The following is a 21,269-nucleotide window of genomic DNA, read 5'->3' on the forward strand; positions in this document are numbered from 1 at the left end:
TGTCGGCACGGTAATAAATTGTGTTATTTCCAGCTTTACAGAAGGACGATAACACTATAGAAATGATAAGAATAATAGGCCTCAGTGACCACAACTGTCTACAAAGAAAACTGTTGCTGATAGCAACCAATCACAGCTCATTTTTCATCTTTTAAACAGCTCTGGGACGGTGTGGCGAGTTTTGAGTGGCGACTTTTGTGTTTGGACTTTTATGTGGCGAGGTTGGTGTATGTGTGGTGAAATGTGTGCTGAGGGTGGTATATGTGGTGAAGCACGTGGTAGTGTGTGGCGCATTGTGTGTGTGGTCATATCCCCGTGTGTGGTGAGTATCCCATGTCAGGGCCCCACCTTAGTAACTGTACGGTATATACTCTTTGGTGCCATCGCTCTCATTCTTTCAGTCCCCCTTGTTCACATCTGGCAGCTGTCAATTTGCCTCCCAACACTTTTCTTTTCACTTTTTCCCCATTATGTAGATAGGGGCAAAATTGTTTGGTGAATTGGAACGCGTGGGGTTAAAGTTGCGCCTCACAACATAGCTTAGGACGCTCTCGGGGTCCAGACGTGTGACTGTGCCAAATTTTGTGGCTGTAGCTGCGACGGTGCGGATGCCAATCCCGGACATACATACATACATACATACACACCCACATTGAGCGTTATATATTAGAGGAGGTAGAAACAAGCGAGCAATGAACACAGGTTTAGAAGAAGTCTGATTTCTAGATGAGCTCTGTTAGTATCTGCGAGGAGAGAGCGCAGCCTGTGGGTTTAATTGTTAATAAAAAGGGGATATGTGGGACAGGACATGTGTCTGCGAGGAGAGGCAAAAGCCTGGCACTTGCTGTTCGCTGGTGAATGAAATTGGACAAGACAAACAGAACAGAGTGTTCCGCCAGAAAAACGCAGAAAAACATATTCTCTGCTGCCAGTCAGAGCGACCAAACTCCCCCCTAACCTCACAATATGGGTGCTGGCTCTAGGCTCCCTCTTAATTTCTTCATAGATGTTGTAGTTGTTGTGCCTTATACATGTGACATTTGTGCAGAATTTTGGCTTCACTTTTCGGTTGTTACATTTCTGATTATTGCAGCCGTTGTTTTAGGAGAATCACAAGCAACATTGTATACTGCATACAACAAAGTCTGCTCCATCTGTATGAAGCAAGGAAGTAACTAATACACCACATAGCTTAGATGGCTCATGGTCCTATACGTACCTGCACCTTCTACATCCAGTATTATATACCCAGAGAGCCTAAACTTAGTTCCATCTATCCTCCATTTATGCAGATCTATGCGCCTCTATGGTAACGGACTACAGACATCCCCTTCGTAGTCTGATCCTGCAGTTGCACTCCTTTCCATGGGTCCAATGCTTCTTGAAAACATTCATGGGATGGCGACACTTAGCTTTGCATTGATGGTGAAATACATTGACTTACATGATGTGATATCACTGTTCACTCACAGCATGTATCGCCTAATATACCGCAGTGCGCACTATATACTACAGCACTACTACAGTACAAATTGACTCCAGTTTCCTCATTTTAGGAAAAAAAAAAAAACACATTGCAAATCCAATTTTAGATATTATGGGCAGGAGCCCAAATTACAGCAAATACAACCAATATAATAAACGTTATGGTGCAACAACCAATCAAATATATAGAGACCATCCATTGTTATGCTGTTATGCTAGTTACTATTACAAATGAGTTACCATTCGTAGGGTGCTCCATTACACCGGAGAAGGTGTGCAGCATAGGATATAGTAGGATTTAGGGTAAGGACTGTGGTTCTTTTACACGGGCTTAGCATGTACTAGCTGTTTACTATGCTGACAAATTAATTCAGTCCTGTAACCCTCGTGATGAAGAATATCGCTGGTGAACAACTTATTAAATGAAAAAGGTAAAAAGGTGTACAAGGTATTCCCGTCATACAATGTAACTGCATTGCTAGAATGCTCCATTACTATCATAGAATCACAGAATCGTAGAGTTGGAAGGGACCTCCTGGGCCATCTGGTCCAACCCCCTGCTCAAAGCAGGATTCACTAAATCATCCCAGTCAGATGTCTGTCCAGCCTCTGTTTGAAGACTTCCATTGAAGGAGAACTCGCCACTTCTCATGGCAGCCTGTTCCACTCATTGATCACTTTGTCAAAAAGTTTTTCTAATATCTAATCTGTGTCTCCTCCCATTCAGTTTCATCCCATTGCTTCTAGTCTTTCCTTGTGCAAATGAGAAAAAAAGTTGATCCTTCTACAATGTGACAGCCCTTTAGATATTTGTAGACAGCTATTAAGTCTCCTCTCAGTCTTCTGTTCTGCAAGCTAAACATTCCCAAATCCTGCAACCTTTCCTCATAAGACAGGGTTTGCAGACCGGTCACCATTCTGGTCGCTCTTTTCTGAACTTGCTCCAGTTTGTTGATTTCTTTTTCAAAATGTGGCGCCCAAAACTGGACACAGTATTCCAGATGAGGTCTGACCAAAGAGGAGTAGAGGGCAATAATGACTTCACGTGTTCTAGACTGTATGCTTCTGTTAATACATCCTAGAACTGCATTTGCCTTTTTTGCTGCTGCATCACACTGTTGACTCATATTCAGTCTGTGATCTATTAGTATACCCAAGTCTTTTTCACATGTGCTGTTGCTTAGCCCTATTCCTCCCATTTTGTATATGCTTTTTTCATTTCTATTGCCCAGATGTAGCACTTTGCATTTTTCCCTGTTAAAAACCATTCTGTTAGTTGCTGCCCACTGCTCCAGTTTATTTATATCTTTTTGAATCCTCCCTCTCTCTCTTCTCTAATATTAGCTATCCCTCCTAGCTTTGTGTCATCAGCAAATGTAATCAGTTTACCCTCAATTCCTTCATCTAAATCGTTGATAAGGATGTTGAACATTACAGGGCCCAGGACAGAGCCCTGTGGTACCCCACTTGAGACATTCTTCCAACTGAATGTGCAGCCATTTACGACCACTCTTTGGGTCCGATTACTAAGCCAGTTATGAGTCCACATAACAGTTATCTTGTCCATTCCATACTTAGCCATTTTTTCTATAAGGATTGTGTGAGATACTTTGTCAAATGCTTTGCTGAAGTCAAGATATACTATATCTACAGCATTTCCCTGATCCACCCAATCAGTGATTCTGTCATAGAAGGAAATTAAGTTAGTCTGACATGACTTATTAGTTACAAACCCATGCTGACTCTGTTTAATCACTTCATTCTTATCCAGGTATTGACATACATGTTGTTTAATAATTTGTTCAAAGATTTTTCCTGGTATAGAAGTCAGGCTCACTGGCCTATAGTTGCCTGGGTCCAACTTCTTCCCCTTTTTGAAGATAGGAACAACATTTGCTCTTCTCCAGTCATCTGGGACTTCTCCTGTTCTCCAAGAATTTTCAAAGATTATGGAGAGGGGTTCAAAAATTTCTTCTGCTATCTCCTTCAGTACTCTGGCTTGTAATTCATCTGGACCTGGAGACTTGAATTCATTTAGGTTAGCTAAGTGTTTCCTCACTATCTTTCTGTTTATAGATATCCTGGATTCTTCTATTCCCTTAATAGGACAGTGAAGAACAGTTGATGTTACATTTCCTTTCTGAGAGAAAACAGATGCAAAATAGGAGTTTAAAAGTTTGGCCTTCTGAACATCCTCTTACCTTTTCATCCTGTAAAAATCCTATAGCATCTTTGACTTTTCTTTTACTTTTGACATATCCCCAAAATCCTTTATTATTGCTTTTGACGTCTCTTGCAAGCCTCAATTCATTGTCAGCTTTAATAATCTGATTTGTGCCCTGCAAGTTCTGCAGACAGCATTATATTCTTCTTTAGATATGCCTCCCTCTTACCATTACATAAATATTTCTTTCTTCCTTTTTAGCATGTGCTTAAGTTCTGTGTTCATCCATCCGGGTTTCCTTAAATGCTTCCTATTCTTCCCTCTTTTCGGAATTGTTAACAATTGTGCTTTGAGAATTTCATTTTTCAAGATTTCCTATCCTTCCTGGATATTTTTGTCCTTAAGGATATCCAGCCATTGGATCCCTCCAATTCTCTTTCTGAAACCCTTAAAATCTGTCTTTCTGAAATCTAACCTTGACGTCTGAGTCTTCACAGGTCTTCCTCCTCTAGTTATCCAAAATTCTAAAATAGCATGGTCGCTACCTTCTAGGGTCCCAGCCACTTTTACCTCCTCAACCATTTACTCCCTGTTTATAAAGATTAGATCCAAGGTACCGGTTCCCCTTGTTTTCTCCCCTACCTTTTGGAAGATAAAGTTGTCAGCACGAGAGGATATCTGTGGGTCCCAGCCTCTGGAATATCACTGATCCAGAGATTATTCCCAGAAGTGCTACCAGCCACCCGCTGTGCAGGGACGTACAGTATAATTCTGCCCCATTTATGATAGGGCTACACTGCGACCGGTATTGCAGTGTTGCATTGTGCCCTACCTCAACACATTAGAATGTTTCCAAATGTGATTGGTTCTTAGGTTGTAAGTTGCACAAAACTCACTTGCCATACACTTCAATGCAAGACACAAGTGAGAGCAATTTAAACAGGGCTTTGGACATTTTTTATAGCAAAGTCACAGCCGGAAACAAGTCACAGGCAAGTTGCACAGATGTTTTTGGTCGCACGGCTCGTCTGAGAATTGCTTTTGTGTGTCACATGTGTCAAGCGATGTTGGGAGATCTCTGAACAGCAAATTGACAAGAACACAATGAAAATATCAACCCAGGTTCACAAATGCGATCGGTGGAGCCTGGTATCGCACGCAGGTTTTGATGGAAGTTTTTTTTTAGCCAAAGCCGGAAGTGGATTTGTCAGGAGATGTATATGTCCTTCCTTTACACTATATCTCCCATTCCTTTTGAATCCACTTCTAACTTTGACCTTCACTGCTACATTGCAGCATAGTGCAAGTGAATGATGTTGCAAGGTGCTGCGACCAAGACACACAAGTCGCCAAAAAAACAACTGTTTTGACCTTTGCAGCTTGATTGTTGTCCATTTACTTGCATTACGATGCAACAACATTTATAGCGATTTTTGGCAGCGTGACCTGTGTCATGGCCAAAGCCGCCGCATAGCTCTAGTCTTACACAGTCACACACAGCGAGATCGCTGATTTTGACGCCACAGCGATCTCGCCAGCGACATCGCTGTGTGTGACACACATCAGCGGCCACACCCCCCCCCCACACCCCCGCCGGGTATCGCTGATCGCGCTCAAACGTCCTGGGCCGTTTTTTGATCATTGGTCTCCTGCTGGCCAGCGCGCATCACTGCGAGAGACCAACGATCAGTGACGCTGGGAGCTGGTTTCCGAGGTAAACAGCGGGCATCTAAGAGCTGCTCGGCTCTTAGATACCCCCTATTACCTTGGATACCAGCTTGCTCACTGGTTCTGATCGCTGGTGAGGCTGTCTATGTGACAGCTCACCAGAGATCAGCTAACTATGTCCCAGCGATCCCATCCACGTCGGATCGTTGGTGGGATCGCTGGGACATTGAAGCGTGTAACGGGGCCCTAACTGTCCAAGTACAAAACTTGCTGATACACTACAATCTTTTTCATGTGCAATAGACAATAAAGCCTGGTGCACACAACGATGATTCCAGTGTCCCAATATGTTATGCAAAGTATTCAACATGCATCAGTTTCCATTTGTGACTACTTACCAATATCAGTTTCTTTGTGGTTTTTTATGAACTCGGCAAGCTCAAAATTCCCGGCTATTATAGCAACCTGCAACGAGAAAATGCCACGTCATTCACTGGTAATAGCCACAACGGCTCTTATAACAAGTAAAAAATGAATGATCAGTTCTGGAGGGAGAAGCAGAGCGTGCGCTCAGCAGCTGTACCTGCAGCAGTCAGGCAGCTGTGCTTGGGCTTAGTGACAGCAGCTGCCGCAGCCCGGCTGCCGCTGCACCGCTCCCCTCTGCTCCATCACTCTGCTATTAAATAAACCATTTTGAAAGGTGCTGAGCATGAGTTATCTGCTGATGTGAGCTAAATAACCCCTGGGCTTAAGATAATTATAATTGTATATCATTGTCCACACATGCAAACAGAGGCCGGCTCCGGAGCAGATTGGGGGTATATATATATATATATATATATATATATATATATATATATATATACACATACACACACACACACACACACACATACACATACAATACAGACCAAAAGATTGGACACACCTTCTCATTCAAAGAGTTTTCTTTATTTTCATGACTATGAAAGTTGTAGATTCACTCTGAAGGCATCAAAACTATGAATTAACACATGTGGAATTATATAATTAACAAAAAATTGTGAAACAACTGAAAATACTGTATGTCTTATATTCTAGGTTCTTCAAAGTAGCCACCTTTTTCTCTGATTACTGCTTTGCACACTCTTGGCATTCTCTTGATGGGCTTCAAGAGGTAGTCACCGGAAATGGTCTTTCAACAGTCTTGAAGGAGTTCCCAGAGATGCTTAGCACTTGTTGGCCCTTTTGCCTTCACTCTGCGGTCCAGCTCACCCCAAGCCATCTCGATTGGGTTCAGGTCTGGTGACTGTGGAGGCCAGGTCATCTGGCGTAGCACCCCATCACTCTCCTTCTTGGTCAAATAGCCCTTACACAGCCTGAAGGTGTGTTTGGGGTCATTGCCCTGTTGAAAAATAAATGATGGTCCAACTAAACGCAAACCGGATGGAATAGCATGCCGCTGCAAGATGCTGTGGTAGCCATGCTGGTTCAGTATGCCTTCAATTTTGAATAAATCCCCAACAGTGGCACCAGCAAAGCACCAACACACCATCACACCTCCTCCTCCATGCTTCACGGTGGGAACCTTCTGCGTCGCACAAAGACGCTGGAACCAAAGATCTCAAATTTGGACTCATCAGACCAAAGCACAGATTTCCACTGGTCTAATGTCCATTCCTTGTGTTCTTTAGCCCAAACAAGTCTCTCCTGCTTGTTGCCTGTCCTTAGCAGTGGTTTCCTAGCAGCTATTTTACCATGAAGGCCTGCTGCACAAAGTCTCCTCTTAACAGTTGTTGTAGAGATGTGTCTGCTGCTAGAACTCTGTGTGTCACTGACCTGGTCTCTAATCTGAGCTGCTGTTAACCTGCGATTTTGGAGGCTGGTGACTCGGATGAACTTATCCTCCGCAGCAGAGGTGACTCTTGGTCTTCTTTCCCTGGGGCGGTCCTCATGTGAGCCAGTTTCTTTGTAGCACTTGATGGTTTTTGCCACTGTACTTGGGGACACTTTCAAAGTTTTCCCAATTTTTCGGACTGACTGACCTTCATTTCTTAAAGTAATGATGGCCACTCGTTTTTCTTTACTTAGCTGCTTTTTTCTTGCCATAATACAAATTCTAACAGTCTATTCAGTAGGACTATCAGCTGTGTATCCACCAGACTTCTGTACAACACAACTGATGGTCCCGACCTCATTTATAAGGCAAGAAATCCCACTTATTAAACCTGACAGGGCACACCTGTGAAGTGAAAACCATTTCCGGTGACTACCTCTTGAAGCTCATCAAGAGAACGGCAACAGTGTGCAAGGCAGTATTCAAAGCAAAAGGTGGCTACTTTGAAGAACCTAGAATATAAGACATATTTTCAGTTGTTTCACACTTTTTTGTTAATTATATAATTCCACGTGTTAATTCATAGTTTTGATGCCTTCAGAGTGAATCTACAATTTTCCTAGTCATGAAAATAAAGAAAACTCTTTGAATGAGAAGGTGTGTCCAAACTTTTGGTCTGTACTGTGTATATACACACATACACACACACACACACTGTATATATACACACATACACAGTGACCACTACCACTCCCGTGGGTGTCGGCTGGATCTCCTGCATCCCCAATTTGCCCTCTGCTATGCCATGATAGAGGACTACATGACTAATCTGCTTGCTGGGTGATAATCATTGTAGGCAGTGGCACTCCTAGGCTGCTCACTATGGTGCTGGCGTTCATTTTACCCTTCAATCCCTTTCAATTACTTTTGGGTCAGTTCCTCAAATTCTTATTTCATGGCCAGATGCAGGCACTGAAAAGCCCACTTTGCGCAAACAGACCCTTTTCCGCCACCTTACTTGCTATGGACCGCGTCTCATATTTAAACTAATTATTGACTGATGAAAATACCGTAAGCTATATTTCACTTGTGTTGATGGGTATTATTCCTAGTAGTGGGTACTGGTAACCAGTGTCGGACTGGGGTGCCAAGGGCCCACCACTAACATCAACTCCAGGGCCCCACTTTTCAGTTACATGCAAATATGACTTTACCCTCATTCACAAATTTCTACAGCAACAAACTGGGTTGATTGTTAATATACAAGATACTGCCTCTCTCTGTACATAGTGAATCAAGTGTATTGTGTCAAGTACTGCTTATATGAGAAGGTGGTGGCCCACCAGAGGATTCTCCTGTTCTCTCGTGGGTCAGTCCGAGCCTGCTTCTTACATCCGTGCCAATTTGGGGCTTTCAATGGGTTATTAACTGCTCAGTTAGGACACTGAAGAAGAGAATAACATTGTATCTGTTGAACTAGAGCAATGCGGGGGAAGCTAATAACATTTCTTATGGGCTAAAGAAAAAGTTGATTATAACATCCCTGGTGGTTTACAGTAGCACATGCATCAATAGTAACATTGCTCGAGGGTTACGACAGTCCAGGGGTTGATCGTAACATTCTTTAAGCATGCAGTGCAGAAAATAAAATTAAAGGTAACATTCCTTGTGAGCTAGGGAAGATATCCAACATCCCTGGTGGTTTAGAGCAGCACTGACAGTAACAACCCTTGTAGTGCAAGCATTGATAGCGACATTCCTTGTGACCAAGGACAGTACAGGGTTTGACTGTAACATCCCTTGTGGGCTAGAGAATTAAAATAAGGGAGGAACAATGTTTTTAAAATCTCCTGGTATTGGTGATTAGAAAAATATTGGATGGAGTATGTAACAAGATAATGACCCAAAGACTTCTATTTACCAGTGATTTTTTTTCTTATTCTTTTACACATTTCATACCAGCAATGTTTTGTCAACTTGATGTCAAATCGGTGCCGTTTCCCTTTCAGTCCCGTTATGCGGTTTGATATCCACATGACATCTTCCCATTGTAACGTCCCACAAGTGCTAATCAAGACTTCAATAAGCAGCCACGCTGGATGAACGCACTGAATCATGGAATAATGAGACGTCTCTGTGAACCGACGTCTGTGGCAGCGGAATGCAACGGCCTGACAATGCTAAAAGCTGCAAATAAACAGCTGCTAGGAACCGCTTACAGGCTGATCGCCGACTTACTTTTCCCTTCTGTTGGTTTACTAAGATTTATTTCCTATGCAAAGAAAAAGCCTATTATAAATGGGACGTGCAAACAGTAGTGGTTGCATATGATGAATTTCTGGACCTACAAAGATTTGCAGCAGCACAGAATGCACAGAGATTTTTGCACTTTAGCGATAGTGATTGCATCCTTTGATGGTAATTACATACTTAGTTCCTAATGAATATAATCAAAGGAAAACTTGAGTGTCCCTTGACATTAATCATTAGCGTCCTTCAGGTTCCTGAATACATTTGAGTTGCAAGAGCAAAGTTTGCTAGGTAGCATCCAAACGTGCAAAAGGCAGCTTATCGGTCAGCTAGGATGTGCAGGCTCAGGTGCAGACCACCATGGTTGTCTTCCTTAGTGCAGTGGTAGCCCCTCATGGCATATTATGACAGCGGAGGCCAATGTACACACAGGCCCATCCACAGAAACATGTTGGGGAAAGTTCAGACTTTCTCGTTTCAGCAATAAACAGCATTACTCGGGGGGTAAAAAAAAAAAAAAAAGACACGAGGATTATTACGATATTAGCGTAAGCTCTGGGAATCTCGGCCTTCAAATTCCTCAAAAAATCCAACTATAGATCCAAATATAGAAAAGTCAACTGTTTCCAGAAAAGAACCGGAGCTCAGATTCCCACTCGTACAAAACAGTATTGATCAAATCAGAAAACCATGCGACACGGATTTATGAAGTGAAAGCTACTCCAACTATTTTACTGATTGGGGAATACCACCTGAAGGCGGGCTCCGCTTACAGGCACTGATCACATTATCCCTGCGCTGATGCCGGGGATAGAAAGAAGTCAATCAATCACGAGGACCATTTATCTCACAATCATAATAGCCGGCTTAGATTACAACCACTAAATGTGTTCCCTATAAAGGGAGCGCTATGCTCTTGTGGTTTCGCCTGTGCACGGAGGTGATTACAAATGACGGTTTAGCAGATGCATGTCATTATTTCACCAGAAATTAAATTACGCCGAGCTACCGAAAACCCACAATATTACATTGTAAAATCTGTCCACTAATGATTTAATGTAATGTCATGGGGTTTGGAGCCGCTCCTGTTTATGTAACAGACCGATAAATAGCTTTATTCTTGTTTGTAGCAAATTATGTTTTTTATTATTAGCTTATGTAGCATTAACACGTCGCACAGAGATGTACAGAGATTGCCAGTACTCTCAGTCTAAATACCAATACCAAGGATATCAACACAAACACAAGGAAAAAAATACAAACCCCAGGCAAATAGTATCCTTGATCAGATTGGAATCCAGTATCTCAAAGGTGGAAATGTCAGTGCTAACCACTGAGCCACTGTAAATGAATGCAAGTATCAGTGCTAGCTACCGAGCCACCATAAGTGGATGTAACTAGCAATGCAAGCCGCTGTAAATGAATGCAAATATCATTTTTATTCATCTGTTCTCCTAAGAGGCTATATATGATGTTTGTAGATCTGGGGTAAAGCAAGACCTGGCAAAAAAGTGTATTTGTGCTCTTGAGCTACAGTGATCCAGTCATTCGCTTGTCTTATTTTACTGAGGTTTCTTAGGCATTTTCTCTCCAGCCCTGAGGAAACCTCCACATCACTAGTTTCAGTCGTCCACCATAACTAGGAGCTGTCCATGGTTTTGTAGAGGACCCTGAGGGTTGCAGTTATAGCACCTAATGGCAATGAACTTATTTAAAGCAGATAAAATAAACCCCCTTTCACTGTTCCATTTGGTCAAGAGCAGAGGTAATAGAGAATTTCTTAGCTTATTATCAGCTCACTAATGAATTCTATGACTTCAGGATATTTTTTCCACATTAAAGAGGTACAACTATTTAATTAAAAGAAATGTAAAATGTTTTGCAGCAATGTTCCCTGGGGGAAAAAAATTATACCTCACCGTACTCAACCTGAAGAGTTAGATGTGCACACGGAGCTTTTTGGGGAGGTCAAAAACGACAAGTTAAACCACTTCAGGAAACGCTCCTGCTTTGTGAAGTTTTTGGAATTTTCAATTCCTGTAGAAGTTTTGAATCGTTTTGGAAGAGTTTTTCTGAAGCCTTTAGATTGGACACTGCCTAGTTTCTTACCACTACGCAGGCCCGGATTGGTAATATAACCAACCGGGCATTTTTCCGCTGGGCCACTGTCATGTGGGCCGCGGGCGGCAGCGCCCGATCATCTGGCCGCTTCCCAGCTGATGCGGTCACTGGCCTGGCTGTTGCTCCTGCCGCCGGCCCTCTGCGGGCACGGCGGATGTAGATTCCAACCCTCCCGCACTTCAGGGAGATAAGCCGCCACGCCCCCCCCCCCACGAACACCATCCTCACTGTAGCATGAGACCTACCCCCGCAGCAGCCACTCACAGCGTCGCTTGCCTGCTCTCTTCTCTGTTCACAGGACCTGTGATGAGGTCACAGGAGGGGAGGTGTCAGGGGTCACATGATCAGGACCCTTTGTCCAAACCCCTGATCATGTGACCCCTGACTCCGCCCCTCATGTGACCTCATCACAGGTCCTGTGCGCCCAGCCTTGCCTCTTGGAGTCTGCAAGACTCTGCTGTGCTGTTGTCATGGTGCTGGATGAGGTAAGTATGTGTGGGGTCAGGAGGGGTTTACAGGGTAGATGTAGCAGAGCCGTGTGTGTATGAGATGTACGGAGCGGAGCCGTGTGTGTAAGAGGTGTACGGAGCGGAGCCGTGTGTGTACGAGGTGTACGGAGCGGAGCAGTGTGTACGAGGTGTACGGAGCGGAGCAGTGTGTACGAGGTGTACAGAGCGGAGCAGTGTGTACGAGGTGTACAGAGCGGAGCAGTGTGTACGAGGTGTACAGAGCGGAGCAGTGTGTGTACGGAGCGGAGCCGTGTGTGTACGAAGTGTATGGAGAGGAGCCGTGTGTGTATGAGGTGTACGGAACAGAGCCGCGTGTACGAGGTGTGCGGAGCCGTGTGTACGAGGTGTACGAAGCGGAGCCGCGCGTGTACGAGGTGTACGTAGTGGAGCCGTGTGTGTACGTAGCGGAGCCGTGTGTGTACGAAGTGTACGGAACAGAGCCGCGTGTACGGAACAGAGCCGCGTGTACGGAACAGAGCCGCGTGTACGGAACAGAGCCGCGTGTACGGAACAGAGCCGCGTGTACGGAACAGAGCCGCGTGTACGGAACAGAGCCGCGTGTACGGAACAGAGCCGCGTGTACGAGGTGTACGGAACAGAGCCAGGTGTACGGAACAGAGCCGCGTGTACGAGGTGTACGGAACAGAGCCGCGTGTACGGAACAGAGCCGCGTGTACGAGGTGTACGGAACAGAGCCGCGTGTACGAGGTGTACGGAACAGAGCCGCGTGTACGAGGTGTACGGAACAGAGCCGCGTGTACGAGGTGTACGGCGCGTAGCAGTGTGTACGAGGTGTACGGAGTGGAGACGCGCGAGTACGAGGTGTACGGAGCGGAACTGTGTGTGTACGGAGTGGAGCCGTGTGTGTACGGAGTGTATGGAGAGGAGCGGTGTGTGTATGAGGTGTACGGAACAGAGCCGCGAGTACGAGGTGTACGGAGCGGAGCCGCGCGTGTACATGGTGTACGGAGCGGAGCCAAGTGTGTACGAAGCATACAAAGCGGGCTTTTCCCACGGACACAGGAGTACACGGCGGAGCCCCGAGGAGCATTTTAAAACACATGATGTTCCACCTGAAGTGATGTGCTGGAAGCTGACCAGAAATGAGATAATTTCTTGGGAAGACTGTGACGGAACCAGGAATGCTTCAGGATCCATCACCGTGTCCTCCTCCGACAGAGCAGACAGCAGGATTGCCTTGGAATCGGGGATGCCGGCCATGTGAGTGGATCATGATATGTCCTGCATCGGGAGGCTCAGGTGGGCACTACAATGGGAGCTGGACTGCTATAGTATCTTTATAGAATCTTTCTTATTTCTTTCTTTCTTTCTTTCTCATTCTCTGTTCTTTCTCTCTGTTCTTTCTTTCTCTCTCTAATCTTTGTTTTCTCTCTCTGTTCTTTCTTTCCCCTCTTTCTTTCTTTTTATTTCCTCTTTCTTTCTCTCTGTTCTTTCTTTCTTTTCTTTACTTCTTTCTTTCTCTGTTCTTTCTCTGTCTCTCTCTGTTCTCTTTCCCCTCTTTCTCGCTCTTCTTTCTTTCTCTCCTTTTTCCTCTCTCTCTGTTTTCTCTCTTCCTTAGTGCCAGTCAGTGTGCCCATAATGCCAGCCACTGTGCCCTCAGTACCAGTTAGTGTGATCAGCAGTGCTAAATTGGTGCGATTAGGCGTGGACATGGGTGTGACTAGTTGCAAAATGGGTGTGGCCTAAAATTTGCAGCGGCGCGCACAGCGCGCCTCAGGCTTTCTCCCTCTTTCCCTTCTTCAAAAGTTGGGAGGTATGATAGGGGCAGCTATGACCAGGGGGTCTGGTTGCCCAAAGGATAGCAGTTCTGCCAGGAACTCTGTCACCGTGCGTACAAAAGGAGCAAAGCTTTGGGAGGAGTACTTTACCTAAAAGCAATAAATAGGATTGAGCTGAAATACTGGGCACAGCTCTGACTACATGTTATATAGTCGTGTTAATCTCCTCTCACTTCTTGTAACCTACAACTGTACAAAAATATTATATAGTCACCATGTGACGTGGGCCTGTGTAACTTCAAATGCCAGGGCTGAATTTTAGTCCCAGTCCGGCCCTGCCACTACGTTTTTCAAAATTGATTTGTGAAGCGGACCAACTACAAAAGACTGCTCAAAAAACTCCATATGCACATAACCTTATATGACGGGTGCCTAACAGTAAGACCGAGTTCACACGAGCGGATTTCACAGTCTCTTAAAGGACCGTAGTGTCTGGACGGCCTGACTGCAGGTCTTCCGACCTAAATGTACAGCCTTATAGACTCATAAGGCTGTAAGTTCAGGTCAGGAGACTCGTGGTCAATCTGGACATTACTGTTCATTCATGGGCTGTGCAATAAGACTTGTGTAAATGAGGCCTCAAGGATTTTTTGGTGGCCTTTTCATCAGTAATGCAGACAACAGACCAAAGTTCCTGGGTTCCAGCCTAAAAAGAGACCACAAATCTAGGTTTTTCCGGTCCACACATGGGATTTCCCATTTTCTATTACTCTCCAGAAACATGCTGATAGGTGTTTTTACCTTTTATAGAGAGATAACTGTATGTGATATGATGTAAAATTATAATGGGAGAGATACTACCAGCAATGGAGAACAGCTGTAATTCAGATCTCTGTAGAAGCGGCACATAAAATCCTCCATTTTTGTGGACACTAGGGGAGATTTACACACAGATTTTTCATGCTGCTTTCGCTGGCATTTTTCACAGTGTTATAGAAGGATGTAAATCTAAGGCCAAGTTCTATACCAGCGCTGAACTTTGCAGATATGACTGTGAGCTCCGTGCGCTCGACTGCATAGCGGACGTTATGGGTGCCGATGCTGCCTACTATCTACATCAACTGGTCTGTCCCATATATTGTGCAAGACCAAAATTATGTTAGCCGGATGTTATGTGCACACAGGTCATACCACACATGGCATTTCTGTAGTGATGAGCGAGTATACTCGTTGCTCGGGTGTCCTCCAAGTATTTTGGTGTGCTCCGGAGATTTAGTTTTCGTGGTCTCAGCTGCATGATTTGCGACTTGAAGACAGCTTGAATACATGTGAGAATTCCCTAACAAACAGGCATTCCACACATGTATTCAAGACATCTAGCAGTCGCAAAGCACGCAGCTGAGACAACGAAATCTAAATCTCCGAGCCGGCCAAAATACTCAGAGGACACCGGAGCAATGAGTATACTCACTCATCACTACATTTCTGCAGCAAATAATCTGCAACACTAAAAAAGACGACAACAAAAAAAAGTGAGGATCTACATTGCAGATTTCTAATAGGGTCCTGTAGAGAAATTGTATAAGATCCCAGCTTGCAACCCTCCTAAATGAATCTATGTATACTGTATTCTTCATTAAAAAAATATATAGTTTATATATATCTTTAAGTATAACTCTGAGCTGGTCCTTTGTTATTCCTCCTGGAAATGAGTAAATTAAATTGCCAACTGGGTGTTACCACCTTTCCACTGAATGGACAGTAATGGACTATTGAGGGATACACTCCATTGACAAGGCAAACGATCGCTTCCAGTTGACAATTTACACAGTAATATGCAGGAGGAATAAAGGCGGAACAGTGCAATACTAGGTTATTAGAAAAAATGTAAAGATCTTTTATTTATTTTTTTTATGTTATGGGTAGGTGCACAAGTCAAGAAAACCCATGCCCACTATGCGTGCACAGACACCGGCAGAGAAGGATATGTGGAGCGTCTTTCTAGACCGCAGCAGGTCTATTTATTTTGAGGAGACGCAAGCCTCCGCAAGATAAATTTCACCCGCATAATGTATTGGACGCAATGAATCCGCATGGTTCAATGAACACATGAGGAATCACCCGCGTTCAATAGACGGCAGCGCTCTGGATGCAGTGGACATGTGCTGCGTCCGAATCGCTGCAATTACTGACCGTGTGCACCTATCCTAAAAGGGGCTATCCAGCCCCTCTATTTGTCATTTTGGAAAAAAGAGAGCAGCTACCGTTGCAGTGTCCTCTAGCTGATAAGCAGGTATGGTGCATGCACCCTCAATAACAGGAGAGGTGTCAAATACCTGCCGGCCGTGCACCAGATATTGCAAGCGCCCAAAGGGACACGACTACAGTACTACCCGCTGACTCAAAAGTGAGAGGTATCAGATAATACCCTTTATATGAACAGTTTAAAATGTCTGCAATAAAAACAATGGAAATACATGAAAAAAAACTATCTTATAGGGAGCAGACGGGAGAGAAATATCCTGTCCAGCTTAGAAGAACATTGTTGCACCTCACTTGCTCATGTAGTAAAGGAAGTGACAAATCACTTTTGTATGCTCTCCCCGTGTTTGCGTGGGTTTCCTCCCACATTCCAAAGACATACTGATAGGGAATTTAGATTGTGAGCCCCATCAGGGACAGTGATGATAATGTGTGCAAACTGTAAAGCGCTGTGGAATATGTTAGCGCTACATAAAAATAAAGATTATTATTATTATTATTATTATTATGATTATTACTTTCACCCCGTTTAGTGCTCAGATCACAGATTTTTACTTTTGCAGATTTAGAGAAATTGTATAGATATGTCATTCATCCTCCCAGGTCTAAACCTTCTAACACTGGCTGATTTTGTGCAATATTGAAACAAATGTCCACTAATACATTACATTTCTCCTTTTCGGACTTTCGCAATTATCATACACTGGCACGATATATTTTCACAGTGAAGACAGCGTTTCTGCTGAGAATTCCTCCACCCTACATGCAGAAAATCGGGTACAGAAAAAAAAAAAAACCTGCAGCCCACACATTGCGTAACTCACAGCATACATGAAGCAGAACCAGAGCTGATGGCAAATGACTACCAGAATGCTGAAAATCACTGCAGAAACCCACCGCTAACGCAGTCATATCACTTGTTAATATCATCCGTAACAAGCTTTCATCTAATTGCCACTTTATTTGCTAAATGTATCACGGACAAAATCCATTTAAAATGCATTTAAAGCAGCTGAAACAGTCACAGCTAATATATTAAACTTAATACTGCGGTCACGGAACTATTTCCCCCTGGAGATGTCATAAGTTGGAATATGTCAATTAAAACTAGATGCCACCTTTGGCTCTCCAAATGTTGAGAGTTGTAGTAGTCTTTGCAGCTCTCCAGAACTAATGAATCGGAAGTCTGCAGTGTTATGCCCTCAGCGCTTTACGTGACAGCACAACAAGGGTTAAGGGGACAGGCGATTCCCCTCGTCACCAGATGGCTATATCCATGTATAGAAATAGTTGTCCAGGTAAGCCAGATCTTTCCCCCAACAATGATACACTGACAAATGCAGTTTTCAGGTGGTAATTACCTTCAGCTCTTCTCCTCGTCCTGGCTGAGAGTGCTCATCTCTTCTCACACTATATTCCCAGCCTCCAGTATCCTCCTCCGAAATATATGCTAGATGCTATGCTTCTGTGCAGCATTTGAATGATCTGCCAATAATGGCCTGCTTACTTATTAAAAAAAAAAAAAAGTCTCTTAGCAACCATGTCTTAGATCTTAATGTGTGGCTCCTCCAAATATGAATCATTATTCCATCTGTGCTTTGACAATAGTCTTAAAATAGTTCTTACATGTCAGGTATGGTCAGCGTCGCATGTAATATCAGGGCGGATGCTGCTGCTCGGCTTCGATATACCAAGTAGTGGACGACAGATGTTCGTTCATCTGACCTCAAGTGTCGGCTTAGTACAATGCTGAAAAAAAAAGTGTGGAAACACTTATACACATCAAGCAAGGTAACTCCAAGTCAATGAAACTTCCGGGATATCAATCTCTCCAATTAGGAAGCAGAAGAGATTGAGAATCAGCGTCACCTGCAAATAAGTGACAACAGGACCTCCGGAGAGCAAAGACGGACTCGTTTGGCAGGTGGTGGCCACCGACAATTGCTCTCTCATTATCCTACCTGACTGATTACTCTCTAGTTTTGCTTTTTTCTAGTGACCTTGTCACTGCTGGTAGCATGAGGTGGTATTTGCAGCCCATTCAGGTGGCACAGGTCATCCTGCTCTTCTGTGCAAGGTTTGTAGTGTCTCCCACACAGTCTCATGGAGCAGATACTAAGGCATGGACTGTAACACGAGGAGAGCCAGATACAGCCATAGAAGAGTGACAAACCAGTGCCAGGACAGACATCTGCTACTTAATGCAAGGAAGAATCGGAGGAGCGCTGCCAGAGCCCTACAAAATGACCTCCATCGGCTACTCATGTCTATGCTGTCAGACTACATAAGGATGGCTAGTGAACCGGATGCCACAAAAACACAGTAGGGTGCAGTTCGAGTGGCATTTGCCAGAAGACACCAGGATTGGCGGTTCCACCATTGGTGCCCCAAAACGTTCCCAGACAGCAGGATCACAATGATTGTATGTGATTTACATGAAAGAGTCTGGAGAAGGTCATCTAGCATGATCCATCATCCAGCATGATTTGCAGTGGGGTAATTATAGTCTGAGGACGCATATCCACATGATAACCAACGGTGTACTGACTGCTGTAATCCTCAGACCCACTGTCAGACCTTACACTGGTGGAGTGGGCTACAGACCTCTCCTGGTGTAGGATATTGTCTGGCCTTATGTGGCCCCAGTGTGTAGGAAGATCATGGATAACAAAGGTATTAATGCCATTGAATGGCTCTTACGTTCCTCAGACCTGAATCCAACTATTAATCTATAGGACTCTATGCATCAGTGCCTCCAATGCTGCCACGTCGTGTCACAGGCCGAAGAGGAGCCACCCTTCTACAGCTATTCATTGAGATCCCCCCAGGACACCACACCATCTGGGGTCTCTTAAGGGGGATTCCCGGCATTGTCAGAGATGCATACAAAGTAAGGAGTCACATTCTAAGTTGTGATGAAATTCGGGCAATTTGGATCTGTCTGTGATTTCAATTTTTTTTTTTTTACTTTGATTTTCAGGGTTATTTGGATGCAACACTCTCTTGGTTGATGATTTTGGTTTCCAAGGACTGTTGACAATAAATTACATAATTTCTCTCAGGAAAGATTTCCAACTTGAATCCTCTGATTGTCTTCAAGGTCGAGTAACTGGTGGTTGAGGTATCTGGTCCTGGTGGAGACCATCAGAGCGGCAGTGGTGGATCAGCGATGGAGGCATCTGGTCCTGGTAGAGAACATTAGAGCGACAGTGGTGAATCAGCGGTGGAGGCATCTGGTACTGGCGGAGACCATCAGTGTGACAGTGGTGGATCAGTGGTGGAGGTATCTGGTCCTGGCAGAGACCATCAGAGTGGCAGTGCTGGATCAATGGTGGAGGCATCTGGTCCTGGCAGAGACCATCAGAATGGCAGTGTTAGATCAGTGGTGTAGGCATCTGGTTTTGGTAGAGACAATCAGAATGGCAGTGTTGGATAGGCAGGGGCTTCCTTTCCTTGATAAGGATTTCTCGGGCTGGATAGCCAAGTGCACTGTGCACATAGCCCCCACCCCAGCATCTCAGACCAGACCGATGGCGGCCAGCGCGGGAACATATTGCGGGAGCACAGTTAGGTAAGTGATATTTGAAACGACGATGCAAACATATCAGACAATCAGATCTCCTGAAACTGAACATAAATGGAGTCTGCCAGCAAAAAATTACTATTCAAACCAAGCACAGGCGCTTGGGGCACCCTTGGCGTGGTCGAACACTTCAGTGGACCTCCCCTTCTACATGTCTTCCATCTAGCTCTACCCTCATCTGGCTCTTATAAAACCAGAGCTGGTAATCAAGAAAGAGGAGGGTGGAGATAGATGGAAAACAAGTAAATGGAAAGGCGCTCTGAACTGCTCAGCCACACCAAGGTTTTACTGAGCGCCTGTGTTTGGCTTTAACAATTATTTTGTGCTGTCTGACTACCGAAGCTACGATAAAAAATAAAAATGCTATTTTAATACATGAACATGTCAGCCAAGTAAGTCAAAATGCAGGAAAGCGATCAAATACTGAGGCGCACAGATGTTACATATACTGGATCCTATATGAATATACTTGCTCTGCTCAATGATGCAAAGTTCTGCAGTGAAATCTTTTTCCCTCCTAGAAGCATGTTTTCAATAGGAGAATAATCCCGCATTTTGGGGGAGTTTCCATGACATTTGGGTTTTGTTTCCTTCTATGGAGCAGCCATGATCCGGTCCTTTCTACAGTGTAATATTTAGCAGCCACTTTCCCCACTTGATGGCGCTCTCTGTATGCATTTTATTCTTTCCATTGAATTTAATACAGGAGGGATGGGGGTGTGGCTATGTAGCGGTTGAGAGAAGATGCACTAAAGCCCCGGTCACACACAGCGATCTGGCTAGCGAGATCGCTGCTGAGTCACAAGCTTTGTGACGCAACAGCGATCTCACCAGCGAGATCACTGAGTGTGACACTTATCAGCGACCGGCCCCCTGCCGGGTATCGCTAATCGTGCTGGAATGGCCAGGACATTTTTTTGATCGTTGGTCTCCCGCAGGCCAGCACGCATCGCTGCATGTGGCAGGCGGGAGAGCAACGATCAGCGAGCTGGAGCCTGGTAACCAAGGTAAAAATCGGGTTTCTAAGTGCCGTGCGGCGCTTAGAAACCAGATGTGTACGTTAGAAACCAGCGCGCTGGTGCAGGGAGCTGGTAACCAAGGTAATCATCGGGTTTCTAAGCGCTGCGCGGCACTTAGAAACCCGATGTTTACCTTGGTTACCAGTTCCCTGCACAAGCGTGCTGGTTTCTAACATACACAGCGGGTAACTAAGCGACGTGCGTCACTTGTTACCCGCGTGTCGCTGGTGCTGATCGCTGGTGAAGCTGCCTGTTTGGCAGCTCACCAGCGATCATGTAGTGACACACCAGCGATCCTGACGCGGGAGGACATCGCTGAGCCCCCCGTGAGCTGGCGGCTGTGAGGGTCGGGGCGGCCGGCGGGGCCTGCACGAGACAGCTGCCATTTTCAGAGGCGCGCGCTCTGCCTGTGAGAGACGCGGCGCCAGCCCCCATCGTTGCAGTAAGGAGACGGTGAGCACACATCCTGAAGATTTGTGGGGATCAAGTGGTGAGTGCTCTGGAAGATTGGTCCCCGCGCTTCCCCCCCTGTTAAGTCACTTGGCCTGCCAGCGTTATTACTTTAGGGGCCCCCGGACCCCTCCCTGGCTGCTGTCTCTGTGGACGCTGCGGGTCCCCTCCTGGCCATAGGGACCCTTGTTTGCTGTTCAGAG

The 21,269-nt window shown here is 44.9% G+C and overlaps 1 protein-coding gene across 6 annotated transcripts in view; it reads right to left on the reverse strand.

Annotated features, from left to right (window-relative positions):
* SHANK2 (SH3 and multiple ankyrin repeat domains 2) overlaps positions 1-21,269 on the reverse strand; it is a 641,049-nt gene that overhangs the window by 389,589 nt on the left and 230,191 nt on the right. For 5 of the 6 annotated variants that reach the window (XM_073541767.1, XM_073541764.1, XM_073541768.1 and 2 more), the window contains one exon: positions 5,716-5,782. In XM_073541767.1, coding sequence (XP_073397868.1) covers positions 5,716-5,782 — 67 coding nt within the window. Of the gene's footprint in view, positions 1-5,715; positions 5,783-17,375; positions 17,461-21,269 lie in introns of those variants that run through there. The other variant, XM_073541772.1, reaches the window with a different exon arrangement.

This window comes from Dendrobates tinctorius, unplaced genomic scaffold (genome assembly GCF_039654945.1).
Source record: "Dendrobates tinctorius isolate UK_male_01 unplaced genomic scaffold, ASM3965494v1 ptg000124l, whole genome shotgun sequence".
Lineage (NCBI taxonomy): Eukaryota > Metazoa > Chordata > Amphibia > Anura > Dendrobatidae > Dendrobates > Dendrobates tinctorius.